The sequence below is a fragment of the Rhinolophus hipposideros genome, assembly GCF_964194185.1.
Source record: "Rhinolophus hipposideros genome assembly, chromosome: 24".
Lineage (NCBI taxonomy): Eukaryota > Metazoa > Chordata > Mammalia > Chiroptera > Rhinolophidae > Rhinolophus > Rhinolophus hipposideros.
In genome coordinates, this window is record NC_138070.1 from 19,477,427 (window position 1) to 19,502,016 (window position 24,590).

At 50.9% G+C, this 24,590-nt stretch overlaps 1 protein-coding gene across 5 annotated transcripts in view; it reads left to right on the forward strand.

Annotated features, from left to right (window-relative positions):
- Window positions 1–24,590, forward strand: part of OSBP2 (oxysterol binding protein 2) — a 162,510-nt gene that overhangs the window by 77,166 nt on the left and 60,754 nt on the right. Inside the window, exon 1 of one of the 5 annotated variants that reach the window (XM_081036667.1) lies at window positions 1,853–1,990. The exons of 2 other annotated variants lie outside the window; for them this stretch is intronic. Coding sequence is in view for 1 of the 3 variants with exons in the window: in XM_081036666.1 (XP_080892792.1) it covers window positions 16,474–16,552 (79 nt within the window). In the remaining 2 variants the exon portion in view is untranslated. Of the gene's footprint in view, window positions 1–1,852; window positions 1,991–2,641; window positions 2,658–16,411; window positions 16,553–24,590 lie in introns of those variants that run through there. 2 more of the 5 variants (XM_081036670.1, XM_081036666.1) reach the window with 2 other exon arrangements.

The window sequence follows — 24,590 nt, forward strand, 5'->3', positions numbered from 1 at the left end:
TTAAAGGAATTAAATGGAAGGAATCCTTTGTCACAAATCCTCAAGAAATTCTATTCCAAATGAGGAAATGCACAAAGAAAGACTTGAGACCCTACTTGTAAGTGACCACTTGGCAAATGTTGGGTGTTTGGAAGGTGATTGGGAACCCCATTCTTCCACCTGCTGCCTTGGACCATTGCAGCAGGAAGCCCACATACCTGGTGTTCCTGGCTCCTGACTTGTTTCTTGTCTTTGGATTTTGATGGTATGCTACAAAAAACAAACAAAAACCAAAAACAACAACCCTCTTGGAAGTAATTTTCAAAGGAGGAAAAAATGTTAAGTTAAGAGACTGTAGAGGAAATGGTTTGTTTGTTTTTTAAGGCACCACATGTGGATTGTGATTCTTTTTCCTTGGTGTAAAAACTGAAGGAGCCTCTGTCCCCGGCCTGCCACGTTTCCTGAATTGCTAATGCCCACTCCTGTTCCCACTGCGCCCTTCCTGGATATTTCAGCTCTGCACTCTGTGTAGCAGCCATGATCCATGAATGTTTGAGCAGAGTCCCTCTTGCCTACTTGGGCAGCATTTAGTAACCTCAACTTGGACTCATTCCATTTGGTCTTCCCCCTTTCAACTGGGGACTCAACCAAATGGTAAAAGTGAAGATGTCTTTGGATTTGAATGAGTGAGTCATTCAAGTTATGGTTGCTTTAAAAAGAATTAGGCAGGAGTTGCCAGTTGGTCCAGTGAAGGGGAGGGTCTCCTCATCTTGGACTTCAGCAAGGTCTAAAGGAGGCCATGAAGTGGCCAGGGCCTGGGGTGATCCGCCAGCCTGTGGTCTCCCCTCTCACCTGATGGATAGGCTGAGTTGTCTCAGACGTGGAACCAGAGGGGGCCCCAGCCCAGCCCAGCCCCTCCTCCCAGGGGAGAAATTGAAGCTCACTGAAGGCAGAGGTGAGAGTAGCCCATGTCACGTTTCTGGTCTGTGGCAGAAGCAAAGTCAGAGCCAGACCCCTTCTCAGCCTGGACTTTCCTGACTGGAAGCGAGGAGAAGTGGGAGGGATTTGAACAGAAAGGAAAAACATGGAAGTGGTTCTGCATGATGTCACCAGGCTCCAGTAGTCCCATCTGTTAGTTGATTGGCACTCTGTCACTAAGGATGTGGGGGAGGGAATTGAATTTCAGGTGGGGATGGGACCCCAACGGCCTTCCTCCCCCTAGCTCCTGAGACAGACTCTTAACTGGTTAACTGCTTGCAACCCCAGGGCATAGGACAGTGGAGAAATGAGGGCTTGGGCCAAAGGCCACCCAAGGGCCCCTCCCGCCCAGGGCCCAGGCGAAGGGCCAACCCTCTTTGGCCTCGATTGGGCCGCGATAGCGCCCTTAGTGCCGGGTCGGGTTCCGGGCCGTGGTCACGCATTTTAAGAGGCTGAGCTGTGCTGTCGGCTGCCCGCCGGCGTCCCGCCACGGATAGGGCGTCTTTGTCTAGCGCTCTGGGCGGGAAGAGTGCTCTGATCCCTGCTCGGGACCGGGCTGCAGGAGGCGCGTCTTGCCCTCCGGGGACTGGCAAGTGGCCGCTCGCGGCACGCTTTGCTCTTGGAGCGGGGTCCTGGGGGGCGGAGGAGGCCTCCTTGGGTGGGTGGGGAGGAGGCTGCAGGAATGAGGACGCGGCGCGCGGCACCGCTGCCACGCTCGGGCTGACGGACCAGCGGCGGAGCGGGGCGCACGGCTCCTCTCGGCTGGGCTGCGCTCCGAGCGCGCGGGCTGGCCGCTGTCCGCGGTGCTGAAGGGGCGGCCGCGGCGGGGAGGCGGGCCCCGGGCCGCGGGGCGGCGTGCACCCAACCCGGGGACCGCCCTTCTTCTCCCGGGCTCGGCGCGGCAGTGGCAGCCGGCGCGGCACCGAGATGGACTGAGAGCGCGACGGCGGGCAGGCGGCGGCGGCGGCAGCTGCAAGCGTCCCCGCGGCCTCACGGCCGGACCCACTTCCATTCCCGGGAGCCTGTCCCTGGGGTGAGTTGGGGCAGACCGGTCCTGGGAATGGGATCTCTTGGGCTTTTAAATTGTCCTTCCCTGTTGTACATTTCTTCCAGTCCTCGTCCCGAGCACCCGACAGGGCTGAGGGCTCAGATCTTTGCCGTGGTACTTCCCCAATCCTGGGACAGAGGGCAGGTCTTAGCCAGAAGTCTAAGGACAGTCACACAGCAGAGCCTCCTCCCCACCCGAGTTGCAGCCCGCTGCATGGCCCTGGGAATAGCTCTTTGCCTGGACTGGTGTCACAGGGGCAGTACTTTCCCTTCTCTGTACAGGGGGCTGGCCCCAGGCAGCCCAGCCATTGGAATTCAGCCCAGACAGAGACCAGCCATCTTTTAGCAGGGAAGGCAGGCTTGAGCCTTCACTGGGGCTGCAAGCCAGTGGTAGAGCATTTTCCCTGCCTTCCTCCAGTCTCCTTTGGTACCTGAGCTGCCATGACCATGGCTTCAGGAGCAAGGGTCACTTTAGTGCACTTGGCTGTTGTAAGTGAGCTGGACTTAGGTAGAGGAGCTCTTGAGTGGATAGTGGGAAGGCATTCCCTGCAAGTGTGTGTGTGTGTGTGTTTTCCTAGCACGCAAAGGGGATTTTAAACTCCGGTAGTGCCTGTCACAGGAAAAGCCCTTCTCCAGCCAGCTTGTGCCTCTGAGTAAGCAGTTTGGGGTCACGCTAGGCAACTACCCAGCCTGAGGAACCTTGGGCTTCCTAGGTCCTTAAAGCTTCCCCCTTGCCTTGAGCCATCTGCTAAAGGGGGAGATGTGTTTAAACTTGATGAGTAACCTCTGTCTTCGATCCCACCAGCATTCGATTCCCATCTCCATCACCTGGCAAGGTCAGACAGCTAGACCTCTTGACTCCTAGAACCTGATGGGCAGGCTGTTGGGGGGCTTTCCTTCCTCGACAAAGGACTTTTGGTGTGTTGGGAGGTGAGGGGTTGCAAGCAAGGGGGGTGGAGGTGGAGAGACCACCCTCCAGAGCCCTGGAGAGGTATAGTTGGGCTAGATTCCAAGCTATGTGAGGTGCCTGTTCTAACCTGATGGATGTAAATGAAGCTGCTGAATCTTGACTGGCTCATGCCGGAGGATTGGGGTCTGTATTTTCTGCCTGTCTAGCCTAAGCTGTGTGCGTCAGGAATGACTTTGATGGGCAGCTTCCTTAGCTCATCGGCCTGACAGTGCCGATGAAACGAAAGAGAGATGGAAAAGATGTGTGAGCTAATGTGCTGGGTTTAGGGTCAGTGTGAGCTGCAATGGTGCTGCAGTGCTGATGGAAATGCATGCCAAGAATGTGCTAGCAGTACTTGCCTAAAGCAGACCACTCGGTACCCAGGTGCCATTTGTCTCAGGCCAGTGTTCTGTAGAGATGAAAGGTCATAAGGGGAAAGTATAATAACTCTACATCGGATATACTCGATTTATATGATTCTTGACCAGTTTTATTGTGATCGAGAAAAGCATTTTGTTTTGGGGAGATAAGTCTTTACCTACCATGTAAACACTTTGTGTTTTGGCCAGATGAATAAATCTCTTTAGAGGGTAGTTGTCTGGAAGGATGACTGACTCATAACTGTACTTTGGCATCCCTACTGACTTGTTTCATTAAAATGTGAAGTCCAAAGTGTGTAATGGCAGGCCAGCTAAGCAGCAGGCCATGACTTTTGTCTTGGGAAACAGTGCATTTGAGCTTTGCATGTTGTTTGTGGAAATACACTTACAGCTCAAAAGTTTATAACTAGATCAAGTTAGGATGGACACACACACACACACACACACACGCATGGTGATTTTTTTGGCACATACCAGGGGTGCCAAAAAAAGTGTGCACATGACTTGCATTCATCTTTTGTTACCAGCATATATTGAGTATTACAATTTTAACACAGTTTTTTCTTAAAATGCATATACATTTTTCAGCACCGTGTGTGTATGTGTGTGTGTGTGTGTGTGTGTGTGTGTGTGTTTAGCATGCTCCACATTTGTGATGCAATCAGGCTACCTACTTTTATTATTGTCTGAGCAACTTCAAGCCTCCTCAATAATTAAGATGGGATCAAGTTCTCCTGTGTAACTGAGGAAGATAACATTTGAGGGTTGACTGAGTGATCCATCTCACAGTCTCTGTTAAGACATCCTGCACTGGGTTGCCTCACGTGCAAGCCTTCATCTATGCACAATTATAAAATGTGCATGAAAAATATGAACAGAACCTTTCTGACTGGATTTCCCAAGGCCAAGTCAGAAAATAAAGATACAGTATAAATATTGAGCAAGAGAACAAATTTTATTTTGATGAAAACAATTGATCTTGGGTTGTTGGTAGAATAGTGTTAGGGAAGGTGGCAACAGCTGTGTTGTGTAAAGGAGTGAAAAGAGGCTCAGATTTGTAGATTGAAAGACCTGGGTTCAAATTCCCATTTTCCTCTTAGTAACTGTCTTAGTCTCTCAGGGCCTCAGTTTTGTCGTTCGTAACATAGAAAAAGTAACATTTGCCTGCTATACAAATTAAGCACAGAATTGTAGTTGCCCAGTGTTCTCCTTAATACCTCTTGCTGTAGTCTTATCAGTAATGGTGTTTAGAGGAATACAAACGTGTTAAGACAAAAATCCTTGCACAGTCATGTTTATACTCAAGCCATCAGGGCCGTGAGAGGACTCAGTAGTTTGCTTTGGGGTAGCCTGGTCCTGCTGGAAGTGTTATTCCCAAGGTGGGGACTGTTCTTGGGTCTGTTGTCATCCAGGGACCTTGGCTGGTCAGCAGTGGTGCTTGGGCAAAAGGACAAGGGGACTGTTTCCTCCAGAAGGAATGGAGCCTAAATGCCAAAGACCATGAGGGGCCTCTGTTCAGAGAAACCCCTTCCAGGAAAGGATTTGTGGCAGCAGAGGTCCCGTTGCAGGGAGAGGCTGCCACTGTCCCTCCTGAGATTCTCTTTCTGATACTGGGTTTTCCTCCAACAATGTGTGATTTCTGTTTATTGCCCACATGCCCGTGGTCACAGCAGCTAACACTGGGTGGGAGCTTACTTCAGGCCAGGCTTTCCCTTGGTAACTCAGTCCTCACTACACCCCTGTGAGATAAGAACCATTACCATCCCTGTGGCACAAATGAGGAAACTGAGGCTCAGAGGGGTTTAGATCACAGGTGCCCAAGGTCAGACTGCGCCAGCTGCCTCTCTAGCACGAGGAGAGAGAGCCTCACAGATGAGCCGATGGCATAGAAAGCAGCAGGCTTCCAATGTCATGCCCCATCCTCACACTGCGGTGACAGCACCCTCCCTTCCAGGCCTGTCAGATCATCCCATCCTTACCCAGGGATGGGACCTGTGATCCGGCCACAGGGACAGCAGCAGAGCTGTAAGCAGAGCTGGAAGGTGGAAGGGCCCTTGCAAATGAACGAGGCTTACCTCTCAGGATAAGAACAGCCTGAGGCCCAGCGAGGGAATGATTCCTCCATGGTGGTGGTGTGGGGGGGGGGTCTTTATTCTGTGCCCCCCGGCAAGAGCCCCTCCTATTGGACTGCTCCAGAAGTGCCTCTCTGAGGAGCCTGAGGTGTTGCTTGAGGCGCTATCCAAAAAGGGCTTCCCCTAAGTCCAATCCCAGATGCCTCCGAGGTCTGCAGCGCCCTCTGCCCCTGGCTCCCCTGCTGGGGAAACAGCTCCATTTAGCCTCTGCTAGCACAGGGTTGCATTTGCAGACTGCATTGATTTCCATTTCCTGGGGTGATGAGGTCATTTAAAGGTTATTTAGTTGAGTTTTTAGTTCCCTCCGTTTGAGACCTTTCTCCAAAAATGCCTTTGCTAACAGCTTGGAACTAGACATAGATATAAAAAGACATGCTTCTTGCCCATAAACTTGAATTATTTATGAACCGTGTGGATCTCGTATAGCTGCTTGGTACACATGCTCCACCTCGGTGGTTACTTAATGAGTGTCCCCAGGAGCTTGGGTTTTTAATTGAACGGCACTTCACGAGGCTAACTAACCCTATCGTCACTCCCGTAGGCGTGCTGCTCTCCCCAGGCTGCCTCCCTGGCCCCCATCCTCTGTTTCTCGCCTAGAAGCCCAGTCCCTGTGGGCCTCAGCTCCTTCCTTTCCTTGCCCCATGAGGTCATGCCCTGTCTATTTTCCTACTTCATTTTCTCTGGATTCGGTCCTTCCCCTCAGGCCGTGCTGCCATAGCCCTGGTTCAGTTCCTCATGATCAGCTGACTTTTTGCAATATCCTTTGACCTCTGGTGGGCCCCTTTTAGACTTGCCCTTGTATGTCTCAGGCAGAATCTTCTTTCAGGAGCACTGGTTCTGCGTTGGTCATTGCTCTCCTGACAACCTTCCCTGGCCCCCTGCCCTCCAGCCTGAGGGCAGATGCCTCAGCCCGGCCTGGAAAGCCTTTCTGCAGGCTGGCCCAGCTCCCTGCACTGCAAAACACAGAGGCAAGGCCTCATGCAGACTGGCTCTTCCTCCTGTCCCATGTAGTGGTCCTCCTACCGCCCGGACATGACCCTTCCCTCTCCCACATCCTCCAGACCCAGCTGCAGAACTGCTTCCTCCAAACTGACTTCCTCCTCGGATGCCCCCCGCCCCCCACACACCACCTGGACCCAGAGCACACTGGCTCAGTCATTCATTCACAGGGCTCAGCTGAGCCTTGCCTTGCTGCAGGTCAGGTTCAGTGCTGGGTATCAGTAATGCCAGTGAGTGCTGTGGGTCCTATTGTGTCTCCCCAAAAGATATGTTGCAGTCCTAACACCCATACCTGTGAATGTACCTTTATTTGGAAATAGGGTCTTTGCAGATGTGATCAAGTTAAGATGAGGTCGAGAGCGTGGTCCCTAATACAAAACAACTGGTGTTCTTATAAGAAGCGGGCGCTCAGACACACACACAGAGGAGAAGGTCATGTGAAGACGTAGATATACAGGGGAAGGCCATGGGAAGATGGAAGCAGGGATTAGAGTTATGCTGCCACAAGCCAGAGAGCACCTGGGGCCACCAGAAGCTGGAAGAATCAAGAAAGGATCCTCTTCTACAGCCTTTGCGGGGAACACGCCCCTACCAACACCTCGACTGTGAACTTCTAGCCTCCAGAATTGTGAGAGAATAAACTTCTGTTGTTTGAAGCCACCCAGTTTGTGGCAGCCCTAGGAAACTAATACCATGGCTACGACCCAGTCCTGGCCCTCGACGTGCTGACCACTTGCAGGGAGATGGACAAGATCCTTACGAATCAGTGTAATGAATGTAACAACGGATGTGCTAGGCTTTGATGAGACCTCTGAGGAAGGTCCCTCCTCCGAGTAGCCTTCTATCCCCTCTCTGAGGTGGTAGCTGTCAAGTAAGGCTCCCCTGGGGAGGGAAGGTCCATACCCCAGTGTCCAGAAAGGACAGGAGCCAGCCAAGGGAAAGAAAGATAGGATCCCAGGCCAGGTGAGAAAGGGCATGGGAGGGAGGAGCAGCGGGTGGAGATGAAGAATAGGGAGTGGGCAGTTACTGAGGCCCACAGGCTCAGCTCTTGGTAGCCTGTGGTTTGCCAAGGAGTTTGAACTTGAACTTGCTGCTGTGGGTATCAGGGAACCATGGAAAGGAAATAACAGGGAGCAGATGGTGGTTTCAGTAAATTGTCCTATGGTGGCATGAAGGATGGACCAGAAGGGATAAAAGTAAAAGCTAAGACCTTTGAAATGAGCCAGGGGATGGTTCGTCCCCAGGTGGAAAAGAGGGTATGGATTTGCAAACTATTTCGAACTTAATGTCATCAGGACTTAGGGACTCATTGCATGCAGGGGCCCAAGGAGAGGGAGAAACCACAGGAGCTGACCCTCAGGTCTCCAGCCTGGTGCCTGAAGGCAGAATTGTCGAGAAGGAAAGGTTGCCATGAGGGAGCAGAGGGGCGATGCTGGGCTCAGTTGCGCTCAGTGTGGGGGACATCCAGGTGGCCGTGGAGATCTGGAGCTTGGAGAAGAGGACTATATTGATGGCACAGATGGGGAAACACCAGGAGGGAGACAGGACAATGAGCCGTGGGTGTGGAGGCCATCCCCATGAGCCCAGCATGGCATGGCAGTGAGGACAGAGGATGTTGGAAGACAATGGTTGTGTGGCAACAGGACCGGGAAGTAGGGGGCTTCAAAGAGGGGCAGTTGGTGTGACTCAGGCCTACGTAGTAAAGGCCCGAAGGAGGGCATCAGACCGGGCTTGTGCGTTCAGGGATGGCTCTTGTGAGCAGCAGCACATCTGTAACTTCTTGCCTTCCCTGTCTTCGTCTACACTTGCCTACAACATCCCCTCTCCTTCTCTGGCACCTCTCCGGATGCCTCTCGGGACCATGCAGCCCAGAGCAGGCCTGGTGAGGTGAACGCAGGTGGATGACTGGACACCCGCATAGTGGCCTCTCCTGGGCCTCATCCCTGTGCCACAGCCTTACTCTCAACATCACTGGTGTCCATGGCCGCGAGCATCTGCCAGCAGCCTGGTGGCTGAGGGTGGGGTGAGGCTGCAGCTTGGCCGGATGACAGGGGCCTGAGCCTCCTGCCCCCCACACGTGGTTGCAGCTGTATCCATTCTTTGCAGGGCCCGTCACCATGGACGGCTCTGCTCCTCTGCCTCATGGGGATTGTGCCACGGGTGCGCCAAATGATCCAGCCCCTCTCTGATTGCTGCCTGCCAGGTTGGTCTGTGTGCACTGATGTGGTGGCTTCTCTGATGTGACTTCTGGGCCCTCCTGCCCCCAAACTCACCCAGTATGCACCTCCCTTCATGCCTGACCTTCTACCATTAGAGAGTCTTTTGTAGGGTCTCAGAGGTTTCAACGTCAGCAGGGGTTGATTCTGGCACTTTCTTTCCAATTGTGATTTGTTGAGAGATTACTTTAGTTAAGAAACAGAAGATTGTAAAACATTTAAATGACTCTAAAATATATAACATAAAATGTAGTCATCTTTCATCACCTCCCTCCATTCACTCCCCTCCCAAGAGATACACACACCCATTTGTCAACAGCGGTACTTTCCCAGATCTCTCCCCACGCATTTACAAAGCCATGTAAGTACACACCCCCATGCACACACACACATATATAAATGAGGTCTAATCGTACATATTGATAAGCAGCTCGCTCTTCCCCTTGTCAATGTAGTTTTTGGAGATCTTTACATGTCAGTACAAATAGACCCCTCTCATTTTAAAAATAACTACTACATAGACTTTTGTAGTGTATCATCATTCATTTCATCGTTTCCCTATTGATGGACAGTTAGGTTCTTTGTATTTTTTTAGTATTTCAGACAGTGCTCTAGTGAAGCTTCTTCAATATGCATCTTTGAGCATGTGTGTAGTTTTCCCACAGCGTAGATTCCTAGGTGTGGAATTGCTAGGTTACAAGGCCATGCCCATGATAAATATCAACAGGCACTATCAAATTGTCAGCTAAAAAGGACGCATAAATTTATACTTCCCAACAGTGTGGATTGTCAACAGAATTCTTTTTGTCAAAAGAATTGTCAAAAGAATTCCCATCATCCTTTTTGCTCTTTGTTAACTCTGATGGGTGAATGGAAAGGCATGTCCTTGCTCTGTTTTGCATTTCTCTTGTTGCCAATGAGACTGAGTATACTTCTCTCTGTTTATTGACCAATCATGCATTTTGTGACTCATATATTTATACCCATTGCCATTTGACTGTTTAGATATTTGTATTTTTTATTTTGATTTGTAGGAGCTCATTCTAAGTTATGGTTATTGCTCCTTTGTGAGTTATATATTTTGCAAGTATTTTCCCTTTGTTGCTTATCTTTTGATTCTATTTATGGTGGCTGTGGTGGTATGGAGTTTCTACACATTTATGTTGTAAAATCTATCAGTCAGGGGTTTGTTTTTGAGTAGTGGGGAAAAATGGAGTTTGGAGGCGTAAAATACTGTGTTCTTGACCTTTCTCTGTCTTGTGCTTGCTCTTTGACTTTGAACAAAACCCCCTAACTTCACTGAACTTCAATGTTGCCAGATATATCAGTCCATCCTACTCAACCTCACCCCAACTACCACGGGAATCACGGGAGAAGCTTTGACAAAGCCTCATAGCCATTCTGAACTTCACGGTTACATGGATTCATTGATGGACATTGAGATCCATTGTTCCAGCTCAGATCTTGTCCGGGACAGTGCTTTCCGGGTCTTCAGTGCCCTGTCTCTGACATGGTTCACTTTTCCCAGGTGTTTTTTGAGTGCATGCCTGTGCGGGGGATGTTATATCATGGCTCTGCAAAGGGAAGTGTATTACTTTGCTTAAGCTGCTATACAAAATACCACGGACTGGGTGGTCTTAACCACCGAAATATATTTTCTCACACTTCTGGAGGCTAGAAGTCCAAGATCAAGGTATCAGCAGCTTTGGATTCTCCTGAGGCCTCTCTCCGTGTTGTGTTGACGGCCGCCTTCTCACTGTCTCCTCAATCTGTGCCCTAATCTCCTCTTCTTATAAGGACTCCAGTCATATTGGATTAGGGCCCACTTATATGAGCTCATTTTACCTTAATCACCTCTGAAAAGGCCGCATCTCCAAATACATTCACATTCTGAGGTATGCAGGTTTGGACTTCAACATACGAATTTTGGGGCCGTAGTGCAGCCCGTAAGAGGGAGACGGCACCGTGTCTGGATGCGAATCAGGGAAGGGCGGCTCAGAGAGGCTCCTGCACTTGCTTCAAGTCACCCAGGGATTAGGTCGCAGATCCAAACTTAGGCCCATCAGAGATGTGACCCCTAAGCCCAGGCCTCCGCAGGCAGCTCGACTAATGTTAAGACTGTTTTGGTTCCACTGCCCTGACTTCCTGCTCACTGGTCACCTGCCTGTGTCCCCGCCATCCTGAGGCCTTGTAACTCACGTCCCTTGAGCAAGACACCTACTTCCAGCTGACTTTTCTGCACCTCCTTTGTCCCCTTGGGAAAGGGTTTCAGACAATAATTCGGTGGATTGAATGTACCTTGTTCAGTTGTTGGCGTTGTGGGCAAGACTGCACAGTAACATAAAGAGGTTTGGAATACAGGAAACTTCCCCAATAATCCCACACCTTGACAAACTGTTTTTGACTTTTGCACGTTACCTTCCCTTCCCCCCTCTGCAGATACTTGCGTTTCACATCTTTGGCATCATATTAAACATGGCACTTCATGCTCTGCCTTTTTCACCCCACAGTCCAGCTTAGCCTTTCCCTGTCTTTATAATGATGATTTTAATGGTTGCATAATGGTCCGCTGGCTCAATGTACTCTATTGTTTTGACTCATTCTCCAATTGTTGAGCATTTGAGTTTCCTATTTGTGCTATTCTTATAGATAATGGTGCAATGAATGTCTTCGCACTGAAAAGTTTTTGCTTCTCTTGAATTATTTTCTGAGAGAAAATTCCCAGAGTCGGGTTTCTGAGTTAACAGCAACGGCGCTGGGGTACCTTGATGGGCGATAATATCTCTTTATGGAGTGAGCATACCGATACTCCATGCCACCAACGAGGAGTGAACATGCGTGCTTCACTGTTCTCTCACTGGCATTAAGTATGAATACATTGTTGACCATTTTAACATACTTAAAAGGGGACCTACCTCAAGGCAGCTTTCATTTGTGCTTCTTTAATAACCAAAAAACATGGAGGAATATTCTGCAATATATTTGTGTTTCCAATTTTTGTTGTTGTCACTTTCTTTAAAAAAAAAAGCGGGAATACTTGAAGACTGGACAAATGGATCGTAATCCCTTGGGAATCCCAGCTCTTTGTTCTTGAGGGATTTGTTGGTGAAAGTAATATTTAGACTTCAACAAGCAAAAGGCCTTTTGGTCAACAACAGATCTAAGCCATTCAATGGGGCCAGCTGGGCCAGCCACTTCTGGAAACAGAAAGACTGAGAAAATACCAGCGTCCTCAGAGCTGCCTGATGGGACCTGACCTCTATTCTTTGCAGGGTATTCTAGGCAACCCGGTCCTCAGACAAGCCACCCCTTCCCAAAGCACGTACAGGGATGCAGTGCAGCTCCTGGCTCCCTCCAGGGGAAAGCCCACAGGCTCAGCTCTCAGAGACATGGCTTCCACCTCTCCAACTGCCCCTAACAGCTGAGGGCACATATGGGCAGAGTCAGGCCTAGGGCACCACCCCTAATGAAATCTGTCTCATTTTTGCCTTTTTTTTTCAGACTGATGTGAATGGTGCGTCCTCCTCCATTCCAAACCCCCTCAGAAGTTTATTTTAATTGCCTAGCAGCACATTATCATAAATTGCTCTCAAATTAATTCTTTGGCTTCAGTGCAGAATCATTTATTAATGATGATAGCTTTCTGCATCTCTGCATGGCTATTTTTAGAACAATGCTGTTTTAAAGGGCTTCATTCTCAAGAAATCCTCGAAAGAAACTCGTATGCTAGACAGACACTTGGAGAACTTGATTCATTAGACAACATGGAAAAGGTTGACGCCTCTCTTCTGTGGACCCAAACCCCTCATTAGTGATGAGCCTGAGGCTCAGAGGGGGTACCAAAGGTCACTAATTCCCACAGTGATGGAGAGCTGTGGCCAACTCAGGTCAGGAAACCACCATCAGAGCTTGGCCCTGCGGGACTCCCCAGCCAGTGCTCACCTCTGTGTGGTCTAGTCAAGGGCACTGGTTCAGAGGGGAAGGGGCTGCGTGGCGTTGTGCACAAAAAGGGTCAGGAGGGGGACAGTGATGGAAAGCTTAGGAAGGCAAGGAAGCGGTGTGCGTGTGTAGGCTGGGCCAAATAGGGCTTCTGATGAGGGGTTAAGTTGTTTTCATCAATCGATTCATTGATCAATTTATTGATCTGTTTATTCCCACATTTATTCATTCAATGAGTGCCTACCAGGTGCTGGGCCACACTGGAGGCTGAGAATAGTGAGAAAAGACCGCAGTCTCTGCCCTCATTGAGTTCCCAGTCTGGCGTGGGAGATAGACATGTAAATAGAACCTACAGCAAAGCACACTAGGTCCTGGGAAAGAAAGAAGCCCAGGGCATTCCGGGAGCCAGACTCAAGGAAATTTGCCTCTGATCCTAGTATTTTAACATTTTCAAATGCATAGTTTTCACACAATTATAACTGTATTGCATGATTTGCCTTTTTCCTCTCCGCGTTTTGCTTTTAAGCACAGTTTCTTATTTCTAGAGAGCCATCATCTACATAAGTCTGAATGGCTCTGTGATATTCTGTGAAGTTGATGAAATAAAGATTCGCCTACTGTTAGACTCTTAGGTTGCTTTTAGGTGTTTGCAACAAACGACATTGGACACAGAACCTTGTGCTCCTTTCCCACTGTTCACACTGGGCTGCAGTGTATGGACATGCTTGTGGTTCTTCTAGTACACTGTCACGTGCCCCCCGCCCCACCCTGGCCCCCAGGCCTTACACAAGTTTCCAGGGCTTGTTTCTCTGTTGCCTCCAGAACTGGGATGGACAACAGATACACCCACCACCCACCTTCCAACACACATACAGATATGTATGATATGAATCTTAGTGGAGTATGTGTGCCATATTATTGAGCAAAGGAGGGGAGATATTGGAAACAGAGTCTGAGTAACAGTGTTCTGGCAGCAAGTGGAAGTGGGGAGGCCGGTTTCTAGAGAGGCTATTGCAGCAGCAGCTCCCAGGTGGGACCTGACAAGGGAAGCCTTCACCACAGACATGAGAGGAAACCAAAGATTTTGAAGTGACTAAATTAGCTGGTCTTGATGTGGGGTCAGAGATAGCTTAGAAAGAAGGTTGCAGCTGCCTCCGGGGTTGCCAGAAGAGGGTATTTAGGGTATGTGGACCTCAGGAAGTTCACAGAGTTAGTGCATTTGGTTTTAAAAGGTCACAGTTAGAGTGTTGGGGAGCTGTTCGGAAATCACCCTTGATGCATGAATGGCGGCGGGAGAGGGGCTGGGGTTCAGACTGACCTGCATGTTGAAGGGAGGGAAAGTTGTCCAGGGGTCAGGGCAGCCAGCAGAATGGTTGGAATTACCCACTGGTCATCATACGCTCGGTCTCTTGGCTTTCTCGCTGCTGGGTCAACTATGACTTTCCAGCTAATATATTTTCTTCTCTAAGAACAAAATGGCAACCTTCTGGGTGCCTGTTAAACTAGGTTGTAGATTTTTAAGTATTTCATGTGAGCAGAATCTGATCATTGTTTGATGTGACTCATAGCTTAACATGATTACACAGAAAGGAGAAATAGCATGTATGTTTGCCTCAGTAGGACTGCATTATCTTCTTTCATATTTTTCTTTACTATTTTAGTTTCCTCCCAGCTGTGTGGTGTTCCCTATCTTCTCTATTACACAGCTGTCAGGCAGGCCTGGCTCTAGGTGAGGGTGGGTAGACAAAGGACGCAGGATCAGCGATTCCAGTGTTCCCTTGCTGTGAGGACAGCAGGAGGCACTCAGCTCCTCTGCCCTCCCTTTCCTCGGCAAGGCTGTGCATTCGAAAGATTCTTCCAGTTTCCAGATTCCATGATACTCAGAGTATCTCGTTAAATATGCTGGGTTGGATTTATTCTTGCACATGCAAGTCCTGTAAAACTTGTCTCTATGTTTCTGAACATTTCCCAAAGCATTGAGTATATTGCTCCAGTCTCACCTCATTTTTCTTCATGGGAGCCCAGGGAGCAGTTTGCTGTTAAGGGACCAGCATACGGGTATTTCCTCATTTAATCTCACAGCCCAGTGCTTGGCACTCAGTCAGCACTCCATCACTGGTAGCCATTCCCATCATCATTATGGTTTTCATTTTATAGCCAAAAATAAACAAAAAAACAAAACAAAAAACAAGGCCCAGGGTCGCTAAAAAGCCTTATATGCCCTGGGACAATGAGTCGAACACAAGGATTAATTCTCTAGGTGGAAGGGCTACTCAGTTGCTTCAAAGGCCCCGAAGGGAAGTATCGACCCAGCAACACCTTCTCTGGGTCTATTACATGTTATCACAGGCACTTGGTTGTATATATGAAAACCTTCAAATTGGTGAAAATTGATTGATTTGGTTTCGGTAAATTACATTTGATGAATTCTGTTGACTGAGCCTCCTGTGAGGCTGTGGTGTTGCTGGGTGGGGGGGTGAGGAGGGGTGGGGGGTTGCTTTGTTGGGGATGGAGCAATGGCTAAAACCCAGTCTCAGAGCTCAGAGTCTGTAGTCCAGTGGGAAAGACATAAACAGCGCAGCGTAAGGAGGGGGCTGAGACCAGTAAGCAGGGCCGGCCCCAGCTTGGACTACATTGCAGCAACTGTGTTGAAGCCAAGATGTCAGTGTGGCTGGAGCAGAGGGAGGGAGGGGAACAGGGTAGGCTTGCTTATGGGGCCTTGGAGACGGCAAAGGAGAAGAGTGACAGAGTCTGACATGCAATGGAACAGAGTCTCTGGAGCTGTTGTATTGAGTATAGACTGTGGGTGGGGGGCAGGGTGGAAGCAGGAGGCTCTGGACCAGTCCAGCGAGGTGACACTGTGTTAGACCCAGGTAGCAGCGATGGGGTGGGCGAGGGAGAAGGGAAGGGATCCTGGATGTATTCTAAGGATAGAGCTGTCAGGATGTGCTGACCAACTGGAGGTCGGGCTTAGGAACCAAAGGGTCAAGGATGCCTGCAAGGTTTCTGTCAGGAGCAAGTAGGAGGATGGCACTTCTGCTAGCTGAGGTGGAGAGGACTAGGGGAAGGGCGAGGGCACATCAGGAGCTCAGATTTGGCCAATTGGGCTTGTGATGTCCATCAGACATCGCAAGGAGCAGCTGGGCAGGCGAGTTGTGTTCAGAGAGGTCTGGGCAGAGACTGACATTTGTCCCCAGATGCCTGCAGCTCTGTGGCAGCAGCGCCAAGGGAGGCCGCTTCCCTGGGGCCCCGCCTGTTGCCTTCCTGAGGGACAGTGGACAGGTAGCTGCAGGTGGCTGGACACAGGTGCACCAGCCACCGCAGCAGAATCAGAGGTGACCCGGATTTCCTGAAGTCACCGTCAGGGACCCAGCCATCTCTATTTACCGCCTGCCCCTCGGCTCTCAAAGGCAACTTTCCCTTTGAAATACAGCAACTCCAAACCTGCTGCTGCAGAGGGGCAGCAGCACTTTCGCTCGGATTTTCGCGTTCGAATGTGACATTCAAATAGGGAGCCCGCCTGACACCGAGGTCCCGAGTGCCCCGGGGGTCGCACGGGAGAGCAGGCTACACGCGGGCGGAGGCTGCGCCCTCGGGGGAGGAAGAGGGGGCTGCCGCGGTGCGGCTCGTGCTCCTCTCAGCTCCCGCGGCGCCGACGGGGTTAACCGGCTCGTGCACTGGGTGGCGGGCGGGCGGGCGGCAGTGGTGCATTGTGGTAACGCGGCGCCAGGACCCGCGAGCGCCCGCCGCCTCCGCCGGGCGGCCCGCCGAGCTAGCTGTGCGTGCGTCTGTGCGAGTCCCCGGGCCCGGCGCCATGTAGCGCCCGGCTGCTCGGAGGCCGCCCAGCCGCGGGGATGAAGGGACGCGGCTGCTGGGAGACGGCCTCCGTGCGCTCCTTCTGCAGCTCCCGCTGCCTGAATAAATTTAAGAAGGGTTAGTGCTGCCAGCCTTCTGCCCGGAGGCCCGGGTCCCCACGCACGCACGCCCGGCGCCGGGCTTGCTGCATGATCAATCCACGCGAGCCTCTGATGTCACTCCCTCGCGGCGCGGGGAACCTCAGGGAAACCCCTGTCCCGGTACATCTCCGGCGTGCGCTCCGGATTCGCGGGGCATTTTGGAGAGGGGGCTGCGGCGAGAGACCTGTACATCTGATTAACCTCTGCAAAAAAGGAGCCGAAATATAATCCAGAGCTTTCTGGCAAGAAGGGGGAAGCGGCGGTCCGTGTTTAATCCACCCACCTACCCTTCCTTCCCCAGTGTCTGCTTGGGGCCCGCAGGCCCTGGAGCCTGGGCAGAATTGTTGCTTTTCCCACAAGGGCTTCGTGCTGGGGGCCACCGAGGTGTCCGGTGTGCCCAGTGCATGACCTAACCCCCGCCCCTTTACCCTTTGAGCAAGCTGCGACAGATCAGGAGGGTCACTGTAAGTGGCCACCAGGGTTTGAACAATCCTGAATGGTGGTTCTGCCCCCCCACCCCCACCCCACCGTGTGCAGGCACGATTGCCTAAGAGCCCTTTGTCAGCACTGAGTGGAAACCCTTAGCTGTTTTATGGTTAAAGCAAACTCATTAAGCCCCTGCTTGCAATTCCTGATGGCTTGAAACCTTCATTACTGGAGATTTTGCATGAGTGAAACTTGCTGTGTTGACCTTAATCGGTGTTTCTATTATAATTTGAAACTGGGGAAAATATTGGGATTCTTTGACCCTGTAGACCTAAAAGACATAGAGGCAGTTAATTTCACTTACCACTAATTAATTTATTTGAAACAGCTCCTTTTAGAAATTAATGCCCTCTGATCTGTAATAAACCTTGTAATTAACTTTGCCTACTGACCGGTCATACTAACGGTTTCGTAAGGCCCGGGCCCAGGGCAGGCATCTTTGAAATTGCAGACTCCAAGCCTCAGCCCTGGAGTCAGGTTTGACCATGCAAATTCTCCTGAAAACATCTGAAGTCTTAGGGTGTTTGTGATTATAAACATTTGAAATGTCTTTCATGGGGAACTGATAATATGGCTCTATCTTAAGAATCCTTTAAAGAAACTTGCAAGTGAATTTTGTTCAAAGTATGTCTTCTGGTTTTAGACGATTGGTCTTAATTTTCAGTTTTCATGTTGGATATAGTATCATTTCTAATGCAGTTATGTTCTTTATGCAAGGTGTAAGTGATGTTCCTCTTACCAGTTTGGGTGGGTTTATTCTGAGGGTGAATTTTGGAGTTAGAAAAAAAAAAAGGAAAAGAAAAGCAAGTATGCATCAGTTAGACGTTAAATTGTTTTTCTTCTATTGGCCTGCCTGATGATTTTCTTGGTTGCCATTCTCTAGAAAGATTTTCTGCTACCAGGGAGCATTGGGCCTGGTATCCACTTGCTTTCCAGTTGGGGGAAAGCTCACCTTTGTCTGGAAGCTCACGTGTGACCAAAGCAGCCGCACCTCAAGAGTGGGGACAGAGTAACCAGTTGATTGCCAGACTTCTTTCCTACCCCACGTGTCACTGTCCCACTCTGAGTGGTGGGTCTGGGGATGAGGGCTTCAGGAAGTGGTGTGTCTGGCATGGTGCTTCCAACAGGGCTTGGAGCAGAGCTTGCTGTGCTGGCAGGAAGAGGCCCCAGAGCCAGCGCAAAGGTCAGTAGTAGCAAGGATTCAGCCTCAGTGTCAGAAGCCCCAGCGACAAACTAGAGTGTGTCTCTTGGGTGCCTTGTGCGAAGGTGGGCCTTGAAAGGCCAAAATGGAGGAATTTCCGGGAGAAACTGGAAATCGCTCAGTTTTTGAATATTGGCCCCAAACCTTTTTAAAACTCAGTCAGGGCAACGCCTATGAACCTTGCTGCCTAAAGAGAGGGGAATGAGAGAGGCAGAGATGGGGGCTTCGGGAAGCCTAACTAGCTATCAGCTTTGAGGGGTGGGAGCCTCCCCGTATTGGGGGTGTGGCAGGCATGGGTCTGAGGCACTCATCCCCAACATCAAACAGGGTGAGCCTGGCCTCCTCTTTCCAGAACGGTACTGAAATGAGAGGTCACTCCAGACAAATTTCCCCTTAGAACAAGGTCCCAGTGAAGGTGCCTCATATCCCTGAGCCCTTCTTTGTGCAGGTGGAAGGGGAGCTGGGCTTACAGCCTGCCATGGGGGACTAGGGACTGGGGTCCAGCCAGTGACCATTTCAGTGGCAGGACAATCAGGGCTTATGGAGATTCATCCCACGGGCTGTTACTCTGGAGGTCCCCTAGTGTAGCTGGGTTGTCGGGGGACCTGGGTTCTTGTCCTGACTCTGCTGCTGGGCTGTGTGACCAGGGGCAAGTCCCCACCCCTCTGTGGGCCTCAGTTGCCCCCACCTCTGTAAATGAGGGGAGGGGTGGGTTGAGAAGGGCTCCACCCTGCTCTTGGACCTGGGCACGTGGGAAGGAGTCTAGTGACAGCGGGCAATGGCACGTTCAGATGGCTCCTTCACCACTTGCCTAACCGTCAGCTAGTTCTTACTTAGCCTTTCTGAGTCTCAATTTCCTCATCTAAAAGTTGGCATGAAGCCTATGTACCTGGCTGGGAGGTTGAAATGAGGTAACATGTGTATCCAGACGTATGCCTACTAATTAATCAATCTATCTATTTATTTCTGTCTCTCATTGTGCTTCCCACAGAGCCAGGCACCACAAATGGGGAAGTGCCCCTTTAGGGTCTCTTGTAAGTTCGGAATCCAGCCCTTGGCAGCTCTCTCAGTTGCCTTTGTGTGTATACATGCATGTGCGTGCACAGATTTGTGTAGGACTTCTGCATCTTTTCTGGTCAGAATGTAAAGCTCTGAAGTTGCAGAAAATAGATAGACTTAGCAGACACTGCTAAGGTCTCCCCTTTCTCATTTGGGACCTCAGAGAGCCCCCGCGAGCCCACCAGCCAGCCTCCACTTCTGAGTGGCCACACTTTTTGCCGTGTAGACTGCTGAACTGCGCTCGGCAAAGACGGGCTGATGTATCAGGGAAACAGGAGGGGGCTCAGGGATGTGAGTGCCAGGGGCTTGAAGGTTCTCAGGGCCTGTTGTTTTGATAAGGTTTTTGCGTCTTTGAGGCCTAGGACAGGTACCATTCTCAGAGAAGAAGCGTCACAGGACAGAACGTCAGCTGAGACTTGCCATAGGGTGTAGCGTCCTTCAAAAAGTCACAGCTAGGGTCCTTTGGAGGGTGGCTTGCCAAGGTGAGTGCTATTGCGTTCCCGGCTTTTGGCATCCGCTGGGCTCCTTGGGAGGAAGGCCGAAGTTTTAAAGGGAGGGCCTGGCTCTCCGTTCTAATCACTTTCCACGTGTGTGCACCTGCCACCTCACTGGGCCTGGCGTCACAGCCCTGGACAGCCTCACTGTGCTCTGCCCACTGAGCTGAACGGCCCTTGCCCATCCCTCACATTTTAATAGTATTCATCCTCGCTGGCCCAGTGCCCATTCCAGTGCCTTCTGAAGCTTCCCACTTTACCTCCCAAGGGCGGAGGTGCCCCTCCCCTCAGACCTCTCCTGAGGCTCCCTTTTGCAGTAGCCCCGAGTTGTTTGAATGCAAGTTCTCCCTCCTCTGAGGCTGTAAGCTCCTAAAGGAGGAGGCTGGGCCGCACCTGTGTCTGTGCTGTGCCCCTCCCGCCATCCCCAGCACTCAGCACTTTTGTATAATTGCTGTTCGATAACCAACGTGAATGGAGGGGAGGGCCATCTGAGGCCATGTGGCAATGTACGCGCTTGGCTGGTGTTTTCCCTTCCAGCTGGGTTCCTTAGCCTCCTGTTTTTCCTCTGGGGTTTCTCCTGGTTCACCGAGACTCTCCAGACTCAGGACTGGAGCAGTGGGCAGAGCCTGTCCTGCCTCCCACTTTCTGGTACCACTATTGTTATGGCTCCCCTGGAATAACTGGGGAAGCTCAGAGATGTGGGGGAGGGGAGGCTTTTAGGTGAAACTGGGGCATCATGGAGAGCTTCCTGGAGGAGGTGACACCCAGTTGGGTTGGAGAATAAGGATGAGTGGGCAGGTAGAGGATGGGGACAGGTGGGTGCTCAGTTAGGTTTGAGAGGCACCAGGGCCTCATAACAGGTGAGGTGGGAGTGGGCCCCATTGGTAGGATGGATCAGAAAGGACAGGTGGGCAGGAAGGGGCATGAGCTCTGCCCATTCTGGTGGTGGTATGTATATGTCTTACGGCTTTAGGGTAGCACCTACCTCATTTATGTCCTTCCTGCACCCAGGAAGGGGAAGGATATCTGGCATCATGAGAGGTCACTGTTACTTGGTGTGAGGCATGGAAGCAGGTTATTCTCTTATAGACATGTCACCGGCGGAGCCTCTGTCTGCTCACCTGTAGAATGGGGGTGGTAACAGCACCAGATGGCAGTAATATATATGGAGAGCCACCCCGCAACCCCTTCCTGGTACATGGTAGCTGCTCATTATTATTATTACTCCTCGGATCTCTCCCACTGTGAGTATGGCTACTTGTATGCATGCACATTATTTTACAAATAGATACCCACTGGGGGAGCAATGTTTACTGCTACAGTTTTCACAGAGGCTGAGAAAGGCATTTTCAGTGAGCCAGCCTTCCGAGGCAACTGTGGGATCTTGTACCTGGATCACGTCCAGACTTTGGGGCCAGATGAAACCCAAGGGTGATGCAGGAGAGACCACTCCATCCTCCTCATCTGATGGAATGAGGCTGCCATGGAGCATGAAATAAGAGGGGACATGGGAAGCCCTTGGCACACGTGAGGGAGCTTTATCAGTAGTAGCAAGTAAAAGGATTATTAGCCATGTCCTTCTACAGATGGGGAAACTGAGGGTAAGGGGGGAAAGGGGACTTTCCCAAGCTCACACAGGCAGAAGTGGGACCAGAGCCTGTTCACTCTGCCATCAGTCATCACATGATGGTGGAATGGAGGGTCAAGGGGCAGGGAACGCCATAGACCGAGAACCTGCTGGACTCTCAAGGGGTCTGGCCTGAGTGGAGGCCACAGGGAGTGGGGCTGAGGGCTCGATTTCTGGGGCGGAACCTGGGGAAATAGCAAGTATGGTGATTCGGGGGGCGGGGGGAGGATTTCTTGTTGAAAGAGACTAAATGCCAGGAGGAAGTTTCAAATGTTTCGATGCTTTTGAGTCAGAATGAAGAGCAGTAAATGGTAAAAGAAGACAGAAGAATTTGTGTTTCCTGTTTAGTAGAAAATCTGGGCATTCACTCTGTGCTAAGAATTGTCCCAGCAGCGGTATGGGGCACACAGTGTCCACAGCCAGGTGACAGGAACCCAGAAGGGCTAGAGCCTGGACAGCATCCTTCTAATCCCCCATGCCAGTGCTTCACCTGGGAAGCAACAGATGATGGGGCATGGCCCTGGCTGGCCAAACTCAGAGCCAGGAGGTTCTGGTCATGCCTTGGAGAGAAGATTTGACCATGTACACACAGTCTGAGGTGCGCAAGAGTCCATGAGCTCTTGAGGAAAGGTGCTGCCAGGGGGCAGAGAGGTAGGCAGGGAGTCCAGCTCAGAGGGCCCTCTGTGAGCAGGTACCTAACGGGGTGGGTTGGGTGGGCTACGTGCAAGGTTTGTCCCAGGTTGAGGGAGCAGCATGCCGGAGGCGCCAAGGAGAAACGCACACATACATGGATGTGGGTGTCACTGTGTGTTGGGGGCAGGCCGACAGTAGGAAGAATGGAGAGCTAAAGGCAGGAAGAGGGTAGGAGGTGAGGGAAAAGTCGGCAGAGAAGGCCTCCCCAGTGCTTTGGATTAACAGTGTGGAAGCTCGCCTAGGCAAACAGGCTTGTGTCTGCACCCACTGAGCTCCTGGGTGGCGAGTGAGTGCTCAGAGAGGAAAGGGGGTCATGACCAGGAATGACCTCTGCCTCAGAGGCAGCAGAGAATAGGAGCCAGTCACGAACGTAGGGCTGTTCTCTCAAGCAGCAGCGTGCCAGTGAGGAGGGTATTGGCGGTGTGGGGGTAACGAGGCTGTGACGGGCCCTGAGCTGCCTCAGCCAAGGTTCTGTTGCCACTGGTGGCCCCGAGGAACCTGGAGAATGTAGTGCGCTCTGTAGGGAGCTGGTTCACTTGTCACAGGTTGGTGTGCAGGGCTGCAGTGGGCCCACATAGTGCCTGTCTTTAGAAAAGGGCACTCCTTCCTCAAGACCCTTTACTTCCACTTACCCTGAAACTGTTGTAACAGACTGACTTGGTCAGAGCAATATTCTTTTCTTCCATTTGCTGGACACGTGTTATAATAAACACAAATCTACAGAGTCTGTTGCAAAAGGTGCCCCCTAGGGTTGGGCAGTGTGCAACCTGCTTAACAGTATGCAACAGCCCTGTTAATATAAACATTTATCAGGAACAATGTTTGGTGGGTCCTGAGGATGACACAGTGACCTCCATTATCTCCAGGCAAAGAAAGAAAGGGCTGCCCAGGGGCCAAGCCAAGAGAAGTGACCCTGCAAGGGGCCTGGCACAGGCCCAAGTCTGAGCAGGACCGAGAGGGGCCCTCGGAAGCTGGGTGGGGAGGCCCCAGGGCAGCCAGCAAAATGGAGAGAGGGCCTTCTGAGCAACTGTGAAGAAAGGGCCAGCCTGAGTCTGGCCGTATAAAGTCAGGCTGGAGCCCCAAGGCCCCTCCTGCCCAGGACTAAGAGGCTTGTTCTACGTACTTCTTCCTCTGACTTCCTCAGGGAATGTCATACAGCACGTAGCACCACCTTCTGTGGACATGAGTCCTTCCCCTGACACCTGGTTTTCCTGCAAAGCGCCAGTCAGCTCAGACCAGCAGCAGCATCTGATCAAATCGACAAACAATATGAATAAAGATGAAATGATGGGCTTCAGGCTGCCAAAGATAAATTTCCTTTTATGTTTTGCTTCCCTCTGACGTATGTGTTGAATAATGACGCCTGACGCACATCTTCAAAAATAGTAGCTGCTCAAAAATAGTAAGCTGGGCAGTGTGGTGAGGCAGAAGGAGGCCACAGACTCGGGAAACTGAACCCCACCTGGGCAGTGCCCTTGGGCGTCCTCTGAGACCTGGCATGTCCAGTGTCCTTGTGACAGTAGTTGGGAGCTGGTGAGAGGACAAATGTTTTTCCTGAGAGTCCAGAACTGACAGCTGACCAAGCCCCCGGGTACATCCCTCCTCCCAGGATATTTTTACATCCGCAGCAGAGCAGTTTGTAGGGGGTGTGGCCCCTGGACCATGACTCTGAGCTCATTCATCATTTGGCAGCTGCTCCCCAAACCCACTCCTCAACTCCCGCCAACACACACACACACACACACACACACACACACACACACACACACACACGTTTTGTCCTTGGCCAAACTCAGGTTTATCTGGGCCAATCTTCTGCCCTGTATACATGCATTACTTTTAAGGATTACTTACTGTCAAGGCTACAATTCCAGATGTTCCAGACCATGGTGTTTCCATAGCTCCATTACCCCTCGTGTCACTGTTTTTAGGTCTGTATTTTTAGTTAGTATTTTTCCTTTATGTGATCATCCTTTTTATATCATTGAAATACAAAAAAAAAAAAAACACAACTTTTTTTTTACCATTGTCACTTAACTGTACATAATAAGCACTTTCCCACATTATCACAGGCTTAATATATATCCGTTAAATGGCGGTGGAATGCCTTTTCCTTCTGTTAGACATTTTGGTTCTTCCCAGATTGTCAGAGCCAAACTGCTGCCTGAGCATCTTTGGCACGTAAAATTTTTCTCTGGCGTTTCTTTCGAGGACAAATTCCCAAGAGTGTGATTGCTGAGGCAAAGGGTGTGACTGCTTCCCTGTGGCACCCATCGAGAAGTATTCTGTCCGCGATGCTCTCAGGGCTGGGTGTGGCCATCTCCCCTGCATCAGGCTTCCATCATCCTGAGAGGGTTTTTGGAGCAGGCTTAAAACTGTGCCTTGTTAGTGTTTACGTTGCATTTGACTCACCCAAAAGGAGGAATTTTTCCCGCCAGTTTGGTCATTATTTGTG